The following is a 19,614-nucleotide window of genomic DNA, read 5'->3' as shown; positions in this document are numbered from 1 at the left end:
TGTGTTATAATTGTGTGTTATGCCTTCAGGAGATCCTATTAAATGCCCTTACAGCAACCTCTATTTCAAATTCTACATTTCCATCTACTCCCCCGATAACCTTCTGAAAATCTGGATCGCTGTTGTGACCTCTGCCCTCAACAATTTGTTGCTATCTCTACCTAGGCTTGCACGCAAAATGCCTCCTTGGGTCAAGTTCTGGAAGAGTCCCAGCAGGAAAGGATCAGTATATCAGTGAGTTGGTACTGCACAGGTGGTGGGGTTGGAGTGGGTGCACTTTATTCTCATATCTACTCCCTCTGTGCTCTAAATAGGATGTGGAGATGCCGGCGTTGGACTCGAGTAAGAAGTCTCACAACACCAGGTTAAAGTCCAACAGGTTTATTTGGCAGCACAAGCTTTCGGAGTGTCACTCCTGAAGAAGTGAGTGACTCACCTGAGGAAGGAGCGACACTCTTAACGCTTGTGCTACCAAATAAACCTATTGGACTTTAACCTGGTGTTGTGAGACTTCTTTACTATGCTCTAAATAGGAATCAGGGGAACAGACTGAGAAACAGAGCAAAGTTAATATATCCCACTATCTGACTTTTTAAATAGAGCTCCCTTTGTTGAGTGCATGCTGTAACATATCACAACACTTGTGAGCACAATTTAGCAAAGGCACTTATCCTGCTCTGAATTAAGTTAAACCATTACCCATTAATCAATCCAGCTTCATTTGCACTTTCTCACAAGGGAGGTGGAAGATTGAACCTTATGTTAATACTGCAAAGTACTGGTGCTCACAGCCACAATTGTTTGTTTTTCTCAGGATCCATCAGTAACTCAGCTGACTAATGCCAACCAGCAAGGTATTGATGACTTTAACCCATTCACTGAGAACTCCAGATTGGTAAGTTTGATTTGTATGTTGTGATTTTTGTGCTTAAGCATGCACCTTATTTCTAGTCCGACTGTAGTGCAAGGTGTAGGTGGACAGAAACCTTGGGAAGAAAGTGATTATATATTTTCTGCTTAAGTTTTTTTTGCTGCGTGTCATTGAGATTTCAATCTTAGCAGGGTAGACAAAAGGGATTCAGAAAAGTTATGGCGTTTCATTATCAAGGTGGTTGGGTGATGAGTAACTGAGGTGACATTGAACACAATACAGCAGGCAATTAGAGCCGGAAGTACTTGTTCCAAAGTTGCGTAAATTGCATAAGTTGCTTAATCCACCGGAAATTCCTCTTTTTTTTTATAAAAAGGTTTTAGTGTTCAAATTATTAACATGTCAAAACTTTTGATTCGACTTTGTGCATATTGTTGGTAAGATGCACAACACTGTGTAATCACAGAATCCCTACAGTGCAGAAGAAGGCCATTTGGCCCATCAAGCCTGCACGGACAACAATCCCACCCAGGCCCTAACCCCATAAACCCATGCAGGAACCCACTGGTTTCCCTGACACCAAAGGGGCAATTTAGTATGGCCCATCAACCTAACCCGCACATCTTTGGACTGTGGGAGGAAACCGGGGCACCCGGAGGAAACCCACACAGACACTAGGAGAATGTCTGTCCAGAGTCTGCACGGTCACCCGCGGCCGGAATTGTACCCAAGTCACTGGCGCTGTGAGGCAGCAGTGCTAACCACTGTGCCACCGTGCCACCGAACTGTTTTTGAATGGGACCATTTTGAGATTTGGGTTAGTGGCAGTTTCATTTTAAATGTCTAGTTTGGTCTAATGCAATAATGGAAATGTTGCAAAACATACCTTTGAAATAGCTGAAGTGGATTTTGTAAATTGGTTGGGAAACAAGCTTGGCTAATTTACAGATGAGCACCCATTGACTTGTGCTACCTCACCTAAGTGGGCATGACAGTGAAGGTGGGGGAGCAAGCACAATTAAACCTGACACAGTCACTGCCTGACATTCAGTAATGCCAGTGGGAAGTATCTGGATCAGGACCAGGAATGAATGTATTCCTTTTCCTTTCCTAACTCGGGGTACTGAGGCATTTTGTCATCCTAGTTTGAGAGCAGTGAACTCGGTGCACTGTAAACTTAAAATTAGAAGACTTGCCACGCTACACGACTTCAGAAGAGCTTCTTTTATTGAGTGCATGCTATAATTCTGAGAATGTGTGAATAACTTCAATGTTATGAGGCTATAATTCTGACCCAAATTAAACCGTGTTAGAAAATTGTTCTGAAACCAACCTAAAAATCATGGATCCAGTTATACAACCAAAACAGTTTCAGCTTGTTCTTTAGAAACATAGAATATAGGAGCAGGAGGAGGCCATTTTGCCCATCAAACCTGCTCCACCATTCATCACAATCATGGCTGATCGTCCAACTCAATAGCCTAACCCTGCTTTCTCCCATTTGCCGCAAGTGCTATATCTAGCCGCCTCTTGAATACAATCAATGTTTTAGCGTCAACTACTTCCTGTGGTAATGAATTCCACAGGCTCACCACTCTTTGGGTGAAGAAATGTCTCCTCACCTCCGTCCTAAATGGTCTACCCTGAATTCTCAGACTGTGACCCCTGGTTCTGGACTCCCCCACCATTGGGAACATCCTCCTGCATCTACCTTGTCTAGTGCTGTTAGAATTTTATAAGATCCCCCTCATTCGTCTGAACTCCAGCGAAAACAATCCTAACCTAGTCAATCTCTCCTCATACATCAGTCCCGCCATCCCCAGAATCAGCCTGGTAAACTTTTGCTGCACTCCCTCGAGAACAAAAACATCCTTCCTCAGAAAAGGAGACCAAAACTGCACTCAATACTCTAGGTGTGGCCTCACCAAGGCCCTGTATAATTGTAACAACACATCCCTGCTCCTGTACTCGAAACCTCTCACAGTGAAGGCCAACATACCATTTGCCTTCTTTACTGCCTGCTGCACCTGCATGCTTCCTTCAGCGACTGGTGCACAAGGACATCCAGGTCCCGCTGCACACTCTCAATTTGCAGCCATTCAGGTAGTAATCTGCCGCCTTGTTTTTGCTTCCAAAGTGAATAACCTCACATTTATCCAAATTATACTGTATCTGGCCATTGATTTGTCCACTCACCCAACCTGTCCAGATCATGCTGAAGGATCTCTGCATCTCGTCACAGTTCACCCTCCCACCCAATTTGGTATCATCTGCAAACTTTGAGATGTTACATTTTGTTCCCTCATCCAAAACGTTAATATATATTGTGAATAGCTGGGGTCCCAGCCCCGATCCCTGTGGCACCCACTAGTTACTGCCTGCCAATTTGAAAAACACCCATTAATTCCTACTCTTTGTTTCCTCTCTGCCAGCCAATTTTCTATCCATCTCAATACACTTCCCCTAATCCCATGTGCTTCAATCTTGCACGATAATCTCTTATGCGGGACTTTGTCAAATGCTTTCTTAAAGTCCAAATGCATCACATCGACTGGCTCCTCCTTGTTAATTCTACTAGTTACATCTTCAAAGAATCCCAACAGATTTGTCAAGCATGATTTCCCCTTCATAAATCCATGCTGACTCTGACTGATCCTGCCACTGCTTTCTAAGTGCTCCGCTATCAAGTCCTTGATAATGGGTTTGAGAATTTCCCCCACTACCGATATTAGGCTTACTGATCTATAATTCCCTGTTTTCTCTCTACTTTCCTTTTTGAATATTGGAATGGCATTTGCTACCCTCCAATCTGCAGGGACTGTTCCAGAGTTTATAGAATCCTGGAAGATGACCACCAATGCATCCACGATTTCTGGAGCCACTTAAGTACTCGGGATGTAGATTATCAGGCCCTCGGGATTTATCTGCCATCAATTTTCCCAGCACCATTTCTCTACTAATATTGATCTCCCTCAGTTCTTCCCTCTCTCTAAATCTTTCGTTCTCCAACATTTCTGGTATCTGAATTAAGAAAAGATAAACTCATTCTTTAAGAATAAATGAACAGGAATGAAATTAACAATGAAATTGACATTTAGTTTGCAGGTTTATGCAGCAACACATTCAGAATTCAAACCTATTTCAATACCATACTATCTTGAATGAGATATTAGATAAAAGCTCTGTCTCCTCCTTTCATTTTTCAGCTAGACATTACATACCGTGGCAGCAACCAAAAGAAAGCAACAATGTTAGTTGCTGCCTCGGCCAACATTCCTCCCTTAGCTAACGGCAATAAAAATACTTATTCGTTGGTTATTTGCCTCAGAAGCTGCTTGTACAGGGTTGCCAATTAAAGATTGGCTATTGTATTTGAGTATAAGCAGTAACTGCTTTAAAAGTAATTTAATTATGTGGAGATATAATAAGGAATTATATAAAAGCAAGTGTTACTTTTAAAAGTTCAACGTTTTGTTTTATAAGTTTGCAAATAACCCTTGTCTGTTTGATTCTCGGTGCGTGCGAGTGGAGAGTGATTGTAGCTGCTTAATTCAAAATTAGCAATTTAATGCATTCCTAACTTGGCTTTTTTTTTTAGACACCTCCTATTTCAGACACCAAAGTGCCAGCTGGACAGAAGACTACTCCTTCCCAGCCAGCAATATTGCAGACTACAGTGGAACCCAGTCCTCAGGTATGCAGTGACGAGTTGAAGTTACAGAAATCCATTAAGCAGTTAGCACTGCTGAATAATACAATAAATGCAAAACCTTGTAGAGTTCAACTTAATTCAGTTGGTAGCGCTCCCATCGTAGGTTGTGGGCTCAAGTCACTTGAGAACAAAATCCAAGGCTGACAGTTAAATGCTGCATTGTCACTGAAGTCATCTTTCAGATAGAGATGCCAAGCTTTTGTCTGTCTGTCTATGTATGTGAAAGATCCCCATGAACTGGGAGTTGGATCCTGATCAATGTTCCTTCCTTACCAAAAGAGAAAATGCTGGAAAATCTCAGTCTGGCAGCATCTGTAAGGATTAGAGTCCAGATGACTCTTTTGTCATAGCGTTGAGCTTTGACGAAGGGTCATCTGGACTTGAAACGTCAGCTCTTTTCTCCCCTTACAGATGCTGCCAGACCCGCTGAGATTTTCCAGCGTTTTCTCTTTTGGTTTCAGATTCCAGCATCTGCAGTAATTTTCTTTTATCCAATGTTCCTTCCTTAACCTGGTTTTGGTGGTGGTAGTTAACTTATTTGTGGGATGTTCCTGTGAGCAAATTGGTTGTTTTGTTTGTACCTTGGTTATTGTAATGCTGCAAAATATCCTGAGGATGTGATGATGCTACACGAGTGCAATTTTGTTCTAATTGTCTTGTGTAGAGAGAGAATAAAAACATCTAAAATATGACTAACTTTTGACCTTCCCTCCTCACCATATTTTCATAGTATAGTTGATATAATCTGTAAACTAATTGTTGCTGAAGTCAATTTTTGTATTTTGTGTAGAATTTTCGGAGCAACATAGTTTAATCCTGGACCCGCCATTGCAATTTCCCATTGACTGGGTTGCCAAGTTGTTTCCATGCCTTTGCCCGTGACTAGCTATAATTAGGAACTTCTTTGTAGCAACAGTCTGTTGTAACTTGGACGCTTCCTCCGAGGAGAAAATTAACATTATCTTTGCAGGAAAACAGTCCTTCAAGTTAACTGACCACTTCATGATGCAGCATATTGCAGCAACATTATGTTGTCCTGCATCTGCAATTACTTAGTCTTGACGCACTTTGTGGAGACACTTTGCATTCATCATTCTAGGTTTTTTGTTTGAGATTCTATGAAGTAATATTTGAGTAGATTTGAGACAGTTTCATGGGTCCTTTTTGTTTCCATTTTGGGATTATTTCTAGTACCACCTTAACTCCCAATTTGCTTAGCTGTTAAACAAAATCTCAGTACAACTTGGTTTCTAATGAAATTGGTGACTGGGATTGCTTTCTCATAGATAGAGGGCACATCACTTGTTTTAATACTTAGTGCCAGCAAACAGTAATACTGATGAAACTGCCAGCATTGTGGGTGGCACGGTAGCACAGTGGGTTAGCACTGCTGCTTCACAGCGCCAGAGACCCCGGGTTCGATTGCCAGCTTGGGTCACTGTCTGTGTAGAGTTTGCATGTTCTCCCCATGTCTGAGTGGGTTTCCTCTGGTTTCCTCCCACATTCTGAAAGACTTGCTGGTTAGGTGCATTGACCCGAACAGGCACCGGACTATGGTGACTAGGGGAATTTCACAGTAACTTCATTGCAGTGTTAATGTAAGTCTACTTGTGACTGATCAATAAACTCTCTTCCTCTTATTACTCCACTGAAACTGATCATTTCTGGAGTTTGCACAAATGTACAATAACGTGGAAATTCGGAAATTGCTTTTGGTGATTCTACGTTTGTCCAGAGGATATGTTGCTGAGTTTCCCACCTTCCCACTCCAGATTATAATCAATGGGAACCTTCTGGAATGAGAATTTCCACTTTTACGCTGTTAGTCTTGCTGTAAAAGCTCTTGGAAAGATTGCATCTTTCTGAATGAGGTGTAAACGGATTTTAATGGTGTGCCACTGTCGCAAGCCGCATAGTGACATTGTGGTTAGCACTGCTGCCTCACGGTGCCAGTGACCCGGGTTCAATTCCGGCCTCGCGTCACTGTTTGTGCGGAGCCCTCTCGTTCTCCCCGTGTGCGCGTGGGTTTCCTCTGGATGCTCCCCACAGTCCGAAGATGTGCAGGTTCGGTTGATTGGCCATGCAAAATTGCCCCTTAGTCTGAGGGTGACAAGCAGGGTAAATACGTAGGGTTACAGGGATAGGGCCTGGGTGGGATTGTTGTCAGTGCAGACTTGATGAGCCAAATGGCCGCCTTCTGCACTGTAGGGATTCTATGATACTGCTGAACAACCTCACAGCCCCTGAAAAGCTAATTTTATATTTCTCTAATGTTAAGTGGTTCCATAATAAACTCCACATTTAAAAAAAATCAGAACTTTGTTCATCGTTTTGGCTTTTATTTGAATCCAATCACTTCACTGTCTGGAGTAGAATATTGTATATATATATTTATGGTTTGCTATGTGTGAATGCTTCTGTGGTTACCTACTTGCTGATGTGACTGTTGCTGTAAGTCAATATATTCCCTTGCATTGGCACCAAGTGCAAACTGCCAGGAAATAAAACAAATCCCGTCACTAAGGTTGCTAGATCTTTGTGGGCAGCTTCCTAAGGTCAACAGTGAGTGATGTGCTTTGCCATTTACTTCAAAGCTCAGACCATTGAGTTAGTTGGTGTCCATGATTTATAACAAGGAATTCGGGAAATGTAGAAACTCTACATGATGCAGGCTCATTGGGCCGAATGGCCTCCTTCTGCACTGTCGGGATTCTATGATGATTACTATGGCTGAAATTTTATTGTACTGCCAAACCCTTGCCGGGTGTTAGTACCTTGAAGCGGGTTAGGCCGTCTATTTTTAATAGGCACTGAATTTGAAATGCCGGTTCTAGAATGCTGCTACTTAATCCCAAGCAGGCATATACTTTGAATTTCTGCTTTTGGCCTTGTGTTGAGCAAGATTCATCTATAGCACTGATGCTGCAATATTCTTCCTGACACAAATGCTACTTAAAGTCAACGTGTCTTACAGGGTCCTTCCAACTTTGCCCTATTTTGTAGTTCCACATATCCCTGCAATTTTCATACTGAAGTTTACTTGCTAACTTGCAACCACTTCCTGCCCCCGAACCTATAATTGAGAAGCATGGGGCATTATCCACTCTCTGAACTTTAACTTTCACAGACAATTAGCCAGCAGCAAGGGTGAGTTAAGAGACAGAAATTCAATCGAGAAATACCTAGTGACATTTATAAACCACCTGAGCTTCAATAGTGCATCATTTCACAGCTGAACTGAACTCAAATTTCTGTATCCTAAAAGTTAGCATTTAGTCAAGTTTAATTTCAGAATTATTCTAAATAGTATCTTTAAGAATTACAGTTGCTTTTATACAGTGCTCAATATTCATGATGGTAAAACAAGAGTCCGTCTCAAAAGTTCAGTTATGCTTCTGATTTATATAAAGTTTCATTGATTTTAAGGGTTATGATCCTTTTAAACCTCCATATGACAGATTACCCTGAAATAGTGCATTTTGCATTTTAGGCAAATTTAAACCTGCTAGTGTCTTAAAATATTTGGTATGATTTGCTTTATTTATCTATTATCCTTTTTAAGAATCCTTCCTTTCAGCTGTAACTTATTTTTGAGCATTTAAAAAAAAAATATTGGCTACTTTCCACAACTTGGGATGGAATATTTAGGGCGGCATGGTGGCAGAGTGGTTAGCACTGCCGCCTCAAAGCGCCAGGGACCCGAGTTCAATTCCTGAGTTCAGGTCACTGTCTGTGTGGAGCTTGCACATTCTCCCCGTGTCTGCGTGGGTTTCCTCCGGGTGCTCCGGTTTCCTCCCACACTCCAAAGATGTGTGGGTTAGGTGGATTTGCCGTGCTAAATTGACCCTACTGTCAGGGGGACTAGCTAGGGTAAATGCATGGGGTTATGGGGGGGGATAGGGCTTGGGTGGGATTGTGGTCGGTGCAGACTCGATGGGCCAAATGGCCTCCTCTTGCACTGTAGGGCCCTTATGATTTTTTTATTTTGAGCAATTATTCTGATTTTTTTCAATTTGGAATACTTATAATGTGCAACACTAACTGTGTGATCGTAACTTGTGACAGTGACTGCACACTTCAGTTTAAGAGTGAGAACTTTTGAGATGGGCCCTTTCAGCGATTGACGATCATGGAGTTAGACTGTCTAGCTTGTGTTGCAGGTACTACTCTTTCAGCAGGCCAGGAAGTTTCTGACTACCTTATCCAGCCCATTGTCTACTCCAATTAACAATGACAAGTACTCAGAGACCTGCAGGTTGTTAGGGGGAAATCCTTTCGAATGTAAAGACCAGGTGAGAAGGAAGATAGGATCAGGTAGGCTTCTTGAAGAAAGACAGATTTCGAAATATGTAAATGGAGTTATTATGCGTATTTTTTTTTTCCTGCTCAGTTATCTGAAAGAAACATTTCTCTTTCAATCTGGTTTGCAGAAAAAAACTATCTTAGTATCAAAGACAGAAATCCCAAATTCAAATCCCAGTCTGAGAATGTAATCCAACTGCTTCATTGGTTTCTGGATCCTATATGTACAGCTAAACAAGTGGTCATACGTACTGGGGGTGAGGAACCACTAAGGTACTACCCCTTCGTGAGCCAGCCCCTTCTTGTACATAGTGCCTCATTCTCGAATTGAAAATTCAGTTACTTTCATTTCTGTCGTCGACATCGTGTCAGATTCCCTGTACAGGAGAATGGTTATCATTGTATTATGTTTCACTAATAGCCATCTCGCAAAAGATTATTAAAATTTCAAACATCTGGAAATGACTCCAATGGGGGAGCCGATGGCCTAGTGGTATTATCGCTAGACTGTTGATCCAGAAACTCAGCTAATGTTCTGGGGGACCCGGGTTCGAATCCCACCACGCCAGCTGGTGGAATTTGAATTCAATAAAAAGAAAATCTGGAATTAACAATCTTCTGACCATGAAACCATTGTCGATTGTTGGAAAAACCCACCTGGAAAGGAAATCTGCCATCCTTACCCGGTCTGACCTACATGTGACTCCAGAGTCACAGCAATGTGGTTGACTATCAAAAGTCTCCTGAAATGCGGGGTAGTTAGGGACGGGTTATTTATGCTGGCCCAGTCAATGATGCTCCCATCCTGTGAATGAATTTTAAAAAAAGATTGCTTCACGGCAGAAGTGTTAACTGTAAATTCATCTTGAGGGGGAGATGGGCAGAGAATGGGCTGAAGGGAGGTTTATAAAGTGTTGAAACAAGAGTAGAGAATGCTGGAAAAGTTCAGCAGGTTTGCCAGCATTGCAGGAAAACAGGGTTAACGTTTCAAGTCCTTTGCCATCAGACCTGCCCCCAAACAACTAGGAATGGGCAATAAATGCTGACCAGCCAGCGACGCCCATGTCCCAGGAATGATTTTTTTTTTTAAACTCACTTTTCTGTTTTGGCTATGATTTTGCACAAAGTGGTTCTCACGTCATGGAATGCTAAGTAAAACATCCCTTACCTGAGCTTAAGGATGCAGCCCAATTCCAGTCTTGGAAGAGTGTCTCCTAATGCACAAATATTCTTTATTTTCACACAGTTATTGACTATTTTTGCTGTGCGTTCGTATCCACCAAGTACTGGGTTGCATTGGTGTCTATCATCCCATGTTGGGCACTTTGCATCAGCAGAAATGGAGCAAATCTTCTAACACATTTGGTTAGATTTGGACTTGAGTACCGGACCCGAGTGCCAAAGTTAGGGAGGGAGGGGAGGAACTTCCAGTTCTAACATTGTATTGTTTGATTCAAGATGGGAAGAAAGGAAATGAAAATGAGCAGGACCAGTCCAATATTAGGATGATATAGCAGATAGCTAGCTGAATATGGCGGCCCTGCCAGTCTTTGCCGGTTGGGTTGTCACTTGCTTTGGCAGAGTGAAAAGGTTCTGGGGAATTGGAAAATTTAGTAACGAGCAATTTTTCTGCGAAGCTCCTGGTTTTTTGCCCTTGCTTACGTTTTGTTTATGTACTATTCAGGCCTCTGCTACAGCTGCGCAGCTGGCTTTACTTCGACAACAGGAAGAGCTAGAAAAGAAAGCTGCAGAACTAGACCGTAAAGAGCAAGAACTGAAGAATGAAAGTTATCCTTGTAAGTATTTGCTAACCGGTTTATAAGTCCTCACTGCCTATCACTCCTTTCCGCACTGATCTCTTAACTCCCTGCTCCCCAGTATATTGACTTAAAAATTTGCATCCTTATCTACACATCTCGTCCTTGTCTCGTTTTTTCCCCTATCTGTTATTACCTCCTCCTAACCAAACGCTCCTGCTCAAGTCTTCTGCCTTTCAGTCTCTCGCCTCCTGTCTGTTTTCTTACCTGCCTTGATTGCAGACACTGGAGATTTGTACAATCCCCATTCACCACCCTGCACAAGAAAAAAACTAACAGGAGTAAGAATATATTTTTAAAAATGGAAGAGGCCCAGAAGGCATGACGACAAACCACAATACAAAGGCAAGGCATCACGGGGCACTGATCTCTTAACTCCCTGCTCCCCAGTATATTGACTTAAAAATTTGCATCCTTATCTACACATCAGAGAACAGTACAGCACAGGTAACAGGCACTTCGGCCCTCCAAGCCTGTGCCGCTCCTTGGTCCAACTAGACCAATCATTTGTACCCCTCCATTCCCAGGCTGCTCATGTGACTATCCAGGTAAGTCTTAAATGATGCCAGCGTGTCTGCCTCCACCACCCTACTTGGCAGTGCATTCCAGGCCCCCACCCACTCTGTGTAAAAAAAAAAAAAAAAAATCCCTCTAATATCGGAGTTATACTTCACCCCTCTCATCTTGAGCCCGTGACCCCTCGTGATCGTCACTTCTGATCTGGGAAAAAGCTTCCCACCGTTCACCATATCTATCCCCTTCATAATCTTGTACACCTCTATTAGATCTCCCCTCATTCTCCGTCTTTCCAAAGAGAACACCCCAGTTTACCCAATCTCTCCTCATAGCTAAGACCCTCCATACCAGGCAACATCCTGGTAAACCTTCTCTGCACTCTCTCTAATGCCTCCACGTCCTTCTGGTAGTGCGGCGACCAGAACTGGACACAGTACTCCAAATGTGGCCTAACCAGTGTTCGATACAGCTGCATCATCAGACTCCAGCTTTTATACTCTATACCCCGTCCTATAACGGCAAGCATACCATATACCTTCTTCACCACCTTCTCCACCTATGTTGCCACTTTCAAGGATTTGTGGACTTGCACACCTAGGTCCCTCTGTGTTTCTATACTCCTGATGACTCTGCCATTTATTGTATAACTCCTCCCTACATTATTTCTTCCAAAATGCATCACTTCGCATTTATCTGGATTAAATTCCACCTGCCACCTCTCCGCCCAATTTTCCAGCCTGTCTATATCCTGCTGTATTGCCCAACAATGCTCATCGCTATCCACAAGTCCAGCCATCTTCGTGTCATCTGCAAACTTGCTGATAACACCAGTTACACCTTCTTCCAAATCATTTATTTATATAGACCTCCAGCCAGAAAAAGACCCTTCGACCGCTACCCTCTGTCTCCTATGGCCAAGCCAGTTCTCCACCCATCTAGCCACTTCTCCTTTTATCCCATGAGCCTTAACCAACCTGCCATGTGGGACTTTGTCAAATGCCTTACTGAAATCCATATAGACGACATCCACGGCCCACCCTTCGTCAACCGTTTTTGTCACTTCCTCAAAAAACTCCACCAAATTTGTAAGGCACGACCTCCCTCTTACAAAACCATGCTGTCTGTCACTAATGAGATTGTTCCGTTCTAAATGCACATACATCCTGTCTCTAAGAATCCTCTCCAACAACTTCCCTACCACGGACGTCAAGCTCACCGGCCTATAATTTCCCAGGTTATCCCTGCTACCCTTCTTGGGTAGCAGGGATAACCCTGCTCGTCCTCGTCTCGTTTTTCCCCTATCTGTTATTAGCTCCTAACCAAACGCTCCTGCTCAAGTCTTCTGCCTTTTAGCCTCTCGCCTCCTGTCTGTTTTCTTACCTGCCTTGATTGCAGACACTGGAGATTTGTGCAATCCCCATTCACCACCCTGCACAAGAAAAAAAACTAACAGGAGTAAGAATATATTTTTAAAAATGGAAGAGGCCCAGAAGGCATGACGACAAACCACAGTATAAAGGCAAGGCATCACGGGGCGACGAGGGTTGGACGTGAGCCGAAAGAAAAGTGGCAGAGTGCGAAGAAAAGGGGACATGAACTCTCTCTGTCCCACCCCAAAAAACCTAACTTGCCTTTATACTGTGGAATTCTTTCATCATATCCTTGTTTACAGCTTTCGCCATCTTCAAAAGCTTGCTTATCTCTTTGTATATCTACTCTAATTCCTTTATTATTGCTGCCCTGGTTACAGCACTTGGGAAAGCTGGTGGGGACAGTTTTGTCATGTTAAAGCTGCTATGTAAGTAAAAGTTATTTATAACCATTAAGGCTTGATGAAGAAAAGCTATAAATTGAAGCGTCGTGTACGCAGCATTATAGAATCTTGGGTAAAGATTACAAGAATAAATGTAAATTGCAGCAAAAAGCATTGAGAAAAGACCGGAAACACAGTTAACTCCCTGAACAGTGATCATTTCCAGCAGTGGTTTAATCATAGAATTCCTACAGTGCAGAAGGAGGCCATTCGGCCCATCGAGTCTGCACCAACCACAATCCCACCTAGGCCGTATTCCCCATGCCTTTACCCTCGCTAGTCCCCCTGACACTAAGGGTCAATTTAGCATGGCCAATCCAGCTAACCCGCACATCTTCGGAGTGTGGGAGGAAATCTGAGCACCCGGAGGAAACCCACGCAGACACGGGGAGAATATGCAAACTCCACACAGACAGTGACCCGAGGCCGGAATTGAACCCGGATCGGTTGCAATTTTTCTGTGTTGCAACACTATTAACGCTTGGAGCCCTTAAAAGAAGAATTGTTGCATGAAGTGAAAAATGATGGAAGCAGTTGTCCTGAATCACTAATTAATTAAGGTTTATTTATTTATTAGTCACAAGTAAGGCTTACATTAACACTGCAATGAAGTTACTGTGAAATCCCCCTAGTTGCCACACTCCGGCGCCTGTGCACCTAACCAGCACATCTTTCAGACTGTGGGAGGAAACCGGAGCACCCGGAGGAAACCCACGCAAACACTGGGAGAACTTGCAGACTCCTCACAGACGGTGACCCAAGGCTGGGAATTGAACCCGGTTCCCTGGCGCTGTGAGGCAGTAGTCCTAACCACTGCCACTGTGCCGCCCCCAAAGAGTAGAATTCCCTGTCATGCATCTGTTCCTAAGCTGCAATAAGAATTGCAGTTTGCAAAGCTGGTCAGCTGAAAGTATGAATTTACTAACCTTTCTCTTCCAAATTCTCTGGTGTTTTAGAATATGCCTTCTCCTTTAACAAACCTGAAAACTTGCGTTTCTTTGTTCTTTCACACAGCAAAAAGGAATAATTGGCCCCCTCTCCCTTCGTTCTGCCCTATCAAACCATGCTTCTACCAGGATTTTGCAGCTGAGATCCCATCAGGCTTCCAGAGGACAGTAAAAATGCTGTACTACCTGTGGATGTGTGAGTTGCTATCAATTATTCCTCAGTGTTTTCTTTGTTGTGCATTTCCTGTTTAGTTGAGTGCATTTTAGTGCACAGTGCAGCTGCACTGTTTTACACGGGCGCAGCATCGTGGAGAACAGTTTCAGCGGCTTGTACAGTACCTTTACAACTGCTGTGCAAACTCGCAGCATAGAGAGAGCGTTTGAAATAACATCACTGATGTAAGCTATTAAATCAAGGTGCAGCATAACTAGAAGCTCTGTGATGCCTCAGTTGGTGAAAGGCAAGAGTGAATTCTACAGATGATGAGGGTCTCTGGTTGCATCCTCGCTGTTTGGAGGGTTCACAGAAATAAGTAAAGTTTATTTATTTGTCACAAGTAAGGCTTACATTAACACTGCAATGAAGTTACTGTGAAATTCCCCTAGTCGCCACAGTCCGGCACCTGTTCGGGTCAATGCACCCTAACCAGCACGTCTTTCAGACTGTGGGAGGAAACCGGAGCACCCGGAGGAAACCCACGCAGACACGGGGGAGAACGTGCAAACTCCACACAGACGGTGACCCAAGCCGGGAATCGAACCTGGGACCCTGGCGCTGTGGAGCAGCAGTGCTAACCACTGTGCCCACCCATGCCGCCCCTGAGGAGGTTCAAATGGGGGTGTAAATTCTGTGATTCCGAAGGTACTTTTTGAGTGATCGTCTTGTCGAATGTGCCCACGTAAATCATTGAAATCCTGTTTCTTCTTCCCACAGTTCACGCAGTCACACTATTCCTGAACCTCCTGGCTTGTCTGGCTGAGTTTATTGTTGACTCCAGTCATGGAGTAGATTTTGGCTTGGCGATCTTGTGGTTTTTACTCTTCACTCCCTGTGCCTTCCTCTGTTGGTATCGGCCAATTTACAAGGCTTTCAGGTAAAGTGCAGTTTGGGTCGGTGGTGGTTTTCATTTCACTTTGCATCTGCAGCTAATAATGAGATGGCGTCAGAATGCTTCTGAACTCTGGTGGCAGAACTTTTGGAACTCGCCTTTACAGAACGTTTCTGATGGCAAATGCACCAGAACAAACTCCGCATTCCTACAATATTCCAACTAAACTCTTTTGATTTTGGGACACAATTAGATCTACATGCACAGGTGTAATTTACTGTGAAAGGTAATCCGAGCCAAACAGAAACCAAGGACTAAAGTCTGATTTATCGAATCATAGAATCCCTACAGTGCAGAAGGAGGCCATTCGGCCCATCGAGTCTGCACCGACCACAATCCCACTCAGGCCCTATCCCCATAACACCATGCATTTATCCTACTTAGTCCCCCTGACACTAAGGGTCAATTTAGCATGGCCAATCCACCGAACCCACACATCTTTGGACTGTGGGAGGAAACCGGAGCACCCGGAGGAAACCCACGCAGTCACGGGGAGAATGTGCAAACTCCACACAGACAGTGACCCAAGCCGGGAATCGAACCCGGTTCCCTGGAGCTGTACGGTGGCAATGCTGTGCCACTAACAATATTTCTACAATATTCTAACAAAAGCTATTTTGATTTGGGGATAGAATTAAATCTGCATACACGGCTGTAATTGATGTAAAGGATAATCAGAGCCTAACAGAAACCAAGCACTAAAGTCTGATTTATTCTAGAAACTACCTGTATAAACTGGTCGTACGGTTACTGTGCATCAAAGCTACAATCTCTGGACTGAATCAGTGCGAAGTTTTGTCAGTGCCGAATTTTAGATCTTCTGGTGTCTGGAGAAAATCAGTGGAACCTTAATTCAATTAATAGCAGATGCATGAAATCAAATGAAAGAAGTTGCTTTTTATGCAGGTTCTGTTTGTGGGGGGGGGGTGTGTCGTCAAGAGTTGCTCAGACCAGTTGGAGCGCAGGAAAGGACTGGCCTGCAAAACCAATAACTAATCTGGCACGCCACCACTAAACTGTCCTGTTAGTCTGTTTTACTCATTTAATAACAATTAAAATTGAGCACAGTGAGAAGTCACACAACACCAGGTTAGAGTCCAAACCTGATGAAGGGGCCGCGCTCCAAAAGCTAGTGATTTCAAATAAACCTGTTGGACTTTAACCTGGTGTTGTGAGACTTCTTACTGTGCCCACCCCAGTCCAACGCCGGCATCTCCGCATCACAATTAAAATTGATGCATGGCAGCTTATAAAAATGTCCAGTCTTCAGGCGACTCCAATTTTCAGATCATTGGATTTAAGATCCAGTACCTGTATTGTGTTAACGTCCTGCTGTCATCTTGGTGTTGCCTCCGCTGGCGAAGAATAGTTAGTGTGACAAGTTTATTTAGGTGGCTTCCATTTTAAATGTGGTCATAGGAATTTTGAAGTACATACATAGCGTTTTTAACATGATGGATATAAAGGTGCTTGTATCAGAAGAACTGGATAGTGCTATCTTGGAAAAGTACATTATCTTTGGGCCTTTGTTTAGTTCACCCTGGGGTTGAACCATCCTCTTGCCGACTGAATCTGAGGAACAGTTAAATGGGGAGGCGATGACCTAGTGATATTATCACTCTACTATTAACGTAGTAACGCAGCTAATGTTCTGGGGGACCTGGGTTCGAATCCCGCCAAGGCAGATGGTGGAATTTGAATTCAATTTTTTAAAAATCTGGAATTAAGAATCTACTGATGACCATGAAACCATTGTCGATTGTTGGAAAAACCCATCTGGTTCACTAACGTCCTTTAGGGAAGGAAATCTGCCGTCCTTACCTGGTCTGGCCTACATGTGACTCCAGAGCCACAGCAATGTGGTTGACTCTCAACTGCCCTCTGAAATGGCCCTCGGAAGCCACTCAATTCAAGGGCAATTAGGGGTGGACATTAAATGCTGGCCCAGCCAGTGACGCCCACATCCCATGAATGAATTTTTTTTTTAAAGTTGTGGCTATTCTTCCGCATATTATGGGCCAATTCAATAGTCAAACTGTTAATGGCTTTTTAGGGTCTCACTTATCTGCTCTTACTTATAGAATGATAGGGGCACTTAAATAATAATGATTTATAGGACTAAATCAACACTGGTCAGTAACGCACAACATTTGAAGAAGATGCTAGAAATTCAAATTGGTAAACATGCCAATTTATTACATTACACAGAATTTGCAAAACAAAAATGTGACTCGCCCAGCTGCTCAATGTCAGTCTTGGAGCCTCACCCCTCTGTACTTCATCTAATCCCGTCAATATTTCCTTCTATCCCTTTCTCCCTCGTCTATTTACTTGTTTCCTCTTAAGTGCACATCATAGGATCCCTACAATGCAGAAGGAGGCCATTCAGCCCATTGAGTCTCCACCGACCACAATCTCACCCCAGACCCTATTCCTGTAACCCCCACATATTTACCCTGCTAATCCCCCTGACGCTAGTCAATTTAGCATAGCCAATCAACCTAGCCCGCAAATCGTTGGCAAATATATTCCATTTGCCTTAGCTACTTGGTGGCACAGTGGCACAGCGGTTAGCACTGCTGCCTCACAGCGCCAGGGAGCTGGGTTCGATTCCTGGCTTGGGTCACTGTGTGGAATCTGCATGTTCTCCCCTTGTCTGCGTGGGTTTCCTCCCACAATCCGAAAGACATGCTGGGTAGGTGCATTGGCCGTGCTAAATTCTGTGTACCCGAACAGGTGCCGGAGTGTGGCGACCAGGTGATTTTTCACAGTAACTTCATTGCAGTATTAATGTGGTAAGCTTACTTAAGACACTAATAAATAAACTTTTAAAAACTCCGTATAGTTGCAAATTCCACATTCTACCTACTCTCCAGGTAAAGAAGTTTCTCCTGAGATCCTTATTGAATTTATTAGCAACTATATTAAATTTATAGCCCCCTAGTTTTGTATTCTCACATAAATGAAGTGGAGATGCCGGCGTTGGACTGGGGTAGGCATAGTAAGAAGTCTCTCAACAGATTATTAAAGTCCAACAGGTTTATTTGGTAGCACGAGCTTTCGGAGCACTGCTCCTTCATCAGGGTGAGTGGAGAACACTCGCCCGAAGGTCAGAGATCCTGCAGGAAAGGATGTCCCGAGGCATGGTACATTGGCGAGACCATGCAGACGCTACGACAACGGATGAATGGACACCGCTCGACAATCACCAGGCAGGAGTGTTCCCTTGCTGTCGGTGAACACTTCAGCAGACACGGGCATTCAGCCTCTGATCTTCGGGTAAGCATTCTCCAAGGCGGCCTTCACGACACACGGCAACGCAGAATCGCCGAGCAGAAACTGATAGCCAAGTTCCGCGCACATGAGGACGGCCTCAACCGGGATCTTGGGTTCATGTCACACTATCTGTAACCCCCCACTTGCCTGGGCTTGCAAAATCTCACTAACTGTCCTGTCTGGAGACAATACACATCTCTTTAACCTGTGCTTAACCGTCTCTCCACTTGCATTGTCTGCACCTGTAAAGACTTGATTACCTGTTAAGACTCGCATTCCAACCATTATCTTGTCATTGAGTTTGTGTCTATATATGCCCTGTTTGTGAACCGAACTCTTCATTCACCCGATGAAGGGGCAGCGCTTCGAAAGCTCGTGCTACCAAATAAACCTGTTGGACTTTAACCTGATGTTGTGAGACTTCCTACTGCACATAAATGAAATCATCTCTATATATAGCATATCAAATCCCTTTGAAATTTTAAACGTCTCTATTGGGTCGCACCTCAGCCTTTCCTTTTAGAAAAGAGCCTCCGTCTATTCAATCCTGATAGTTATATTATCCACTGTAATTATTTCCGTCTTCTGTGGTGCTTCCATATCATTATTGCTTCCCAACATTTTCTTGAATGCTTTCGGCGGTGAACTGACCGTGCGTAAGTTTCAGAACAATAGTCTGAACAGACGAGAATACAAATGGAGATAGAAAAATCTTGTTTACCTTGAGATTCAGGCATGAAATGATTTTAAATTTTAAGAGTCAGTGGGCAGACTAAATATAAAACTATTTTAGCAGCCTTGAAATGAAGCTACCAAACTCAAATTTGTGGAACTCAGCAGATCATTCAAGATGGCACCGGAGCAAGGCAACTTCTTGCAAGCTGTGCACAGCATACCTTCTAATTCTATCTTTTACCCTCGTTCTATGACTGTAAATGCTACATTCTGCACACTCTCGTTTCCTTCTCTATGAACGGTATGCTTTGTATAGCGTGCTAGAAATAATACTTTTCACTGTATACTAAAGTAAAGTTTATTTATTAGTCACGAATATGGCTTACATTATCACTGCATTAACACTGCAATGAAATTACCGTGGAATTCCCCTAGTCGCCACACTCCGCCGCCTGTTTGGGTACACTGAGGGAGAATTTAGCATGGCCAATGCACCTAACCAGCATGTTTTTTGGACAGTGGGAGGAAACCGGAGCACCCGGAGGAAACCCACGCAGACACGGGGAGAACGTGCAG

The 19,614-nt window shown here is 43.5% G+C and overlaps 1 protein-coding gene across 1 annotated transcript in view; it reads left to right on the top strand.

The window, feature by feature from the left end:
• The window catches only part of LOC144480531 (secretory carrier-associated membrane protein 2-like), a 41,290-nt gene that overhangs the window by 14,331 nt on the left and 7,345 nt on the right, over positions 1–19,614 (top strand). Inside the window, exons 2-6 of the mRNA XM_078200095.1 lie at positions 815–895; positions 4,470–4,565; positions 10,570–10,681; positions 14,046–14,174; positions 14,913–15,072. Of these exons, the coding sequence (XP_078056221.1) occupies positions 815–895; positions 4,470–4,565; positions 10,570–10,681; positions 14,046–14,174; positions 14,913–15,072 (578 nt within the window). The remainder of the gene's footprint in view (positions 1–814; positions 896–4,469; positions 4,566–10,569; positions 10,682–14,045; positions 14,175–14,912; positions 15,073–19,614) is intronic.

The sequence above is a fragment of the Mustelus asterias genome, chromosome 29, assembly GCF_964213995.1.
Source record: "Mustelus asterias chromosome 29, sMusAst1.hap1.1, whole genome shotgun sequence".
NCBI lineage: Eukaryota > Metazoa > Chordata > Chondrichthyes > Carcharhiniformes > Triakidae > Mustelus > Mustelus asterias.
The sequence above is the reverse complement of the archived record's forward strand: the minus strand, read 5'-3'. Positions and strand labels throughout refer to the sequence as shown.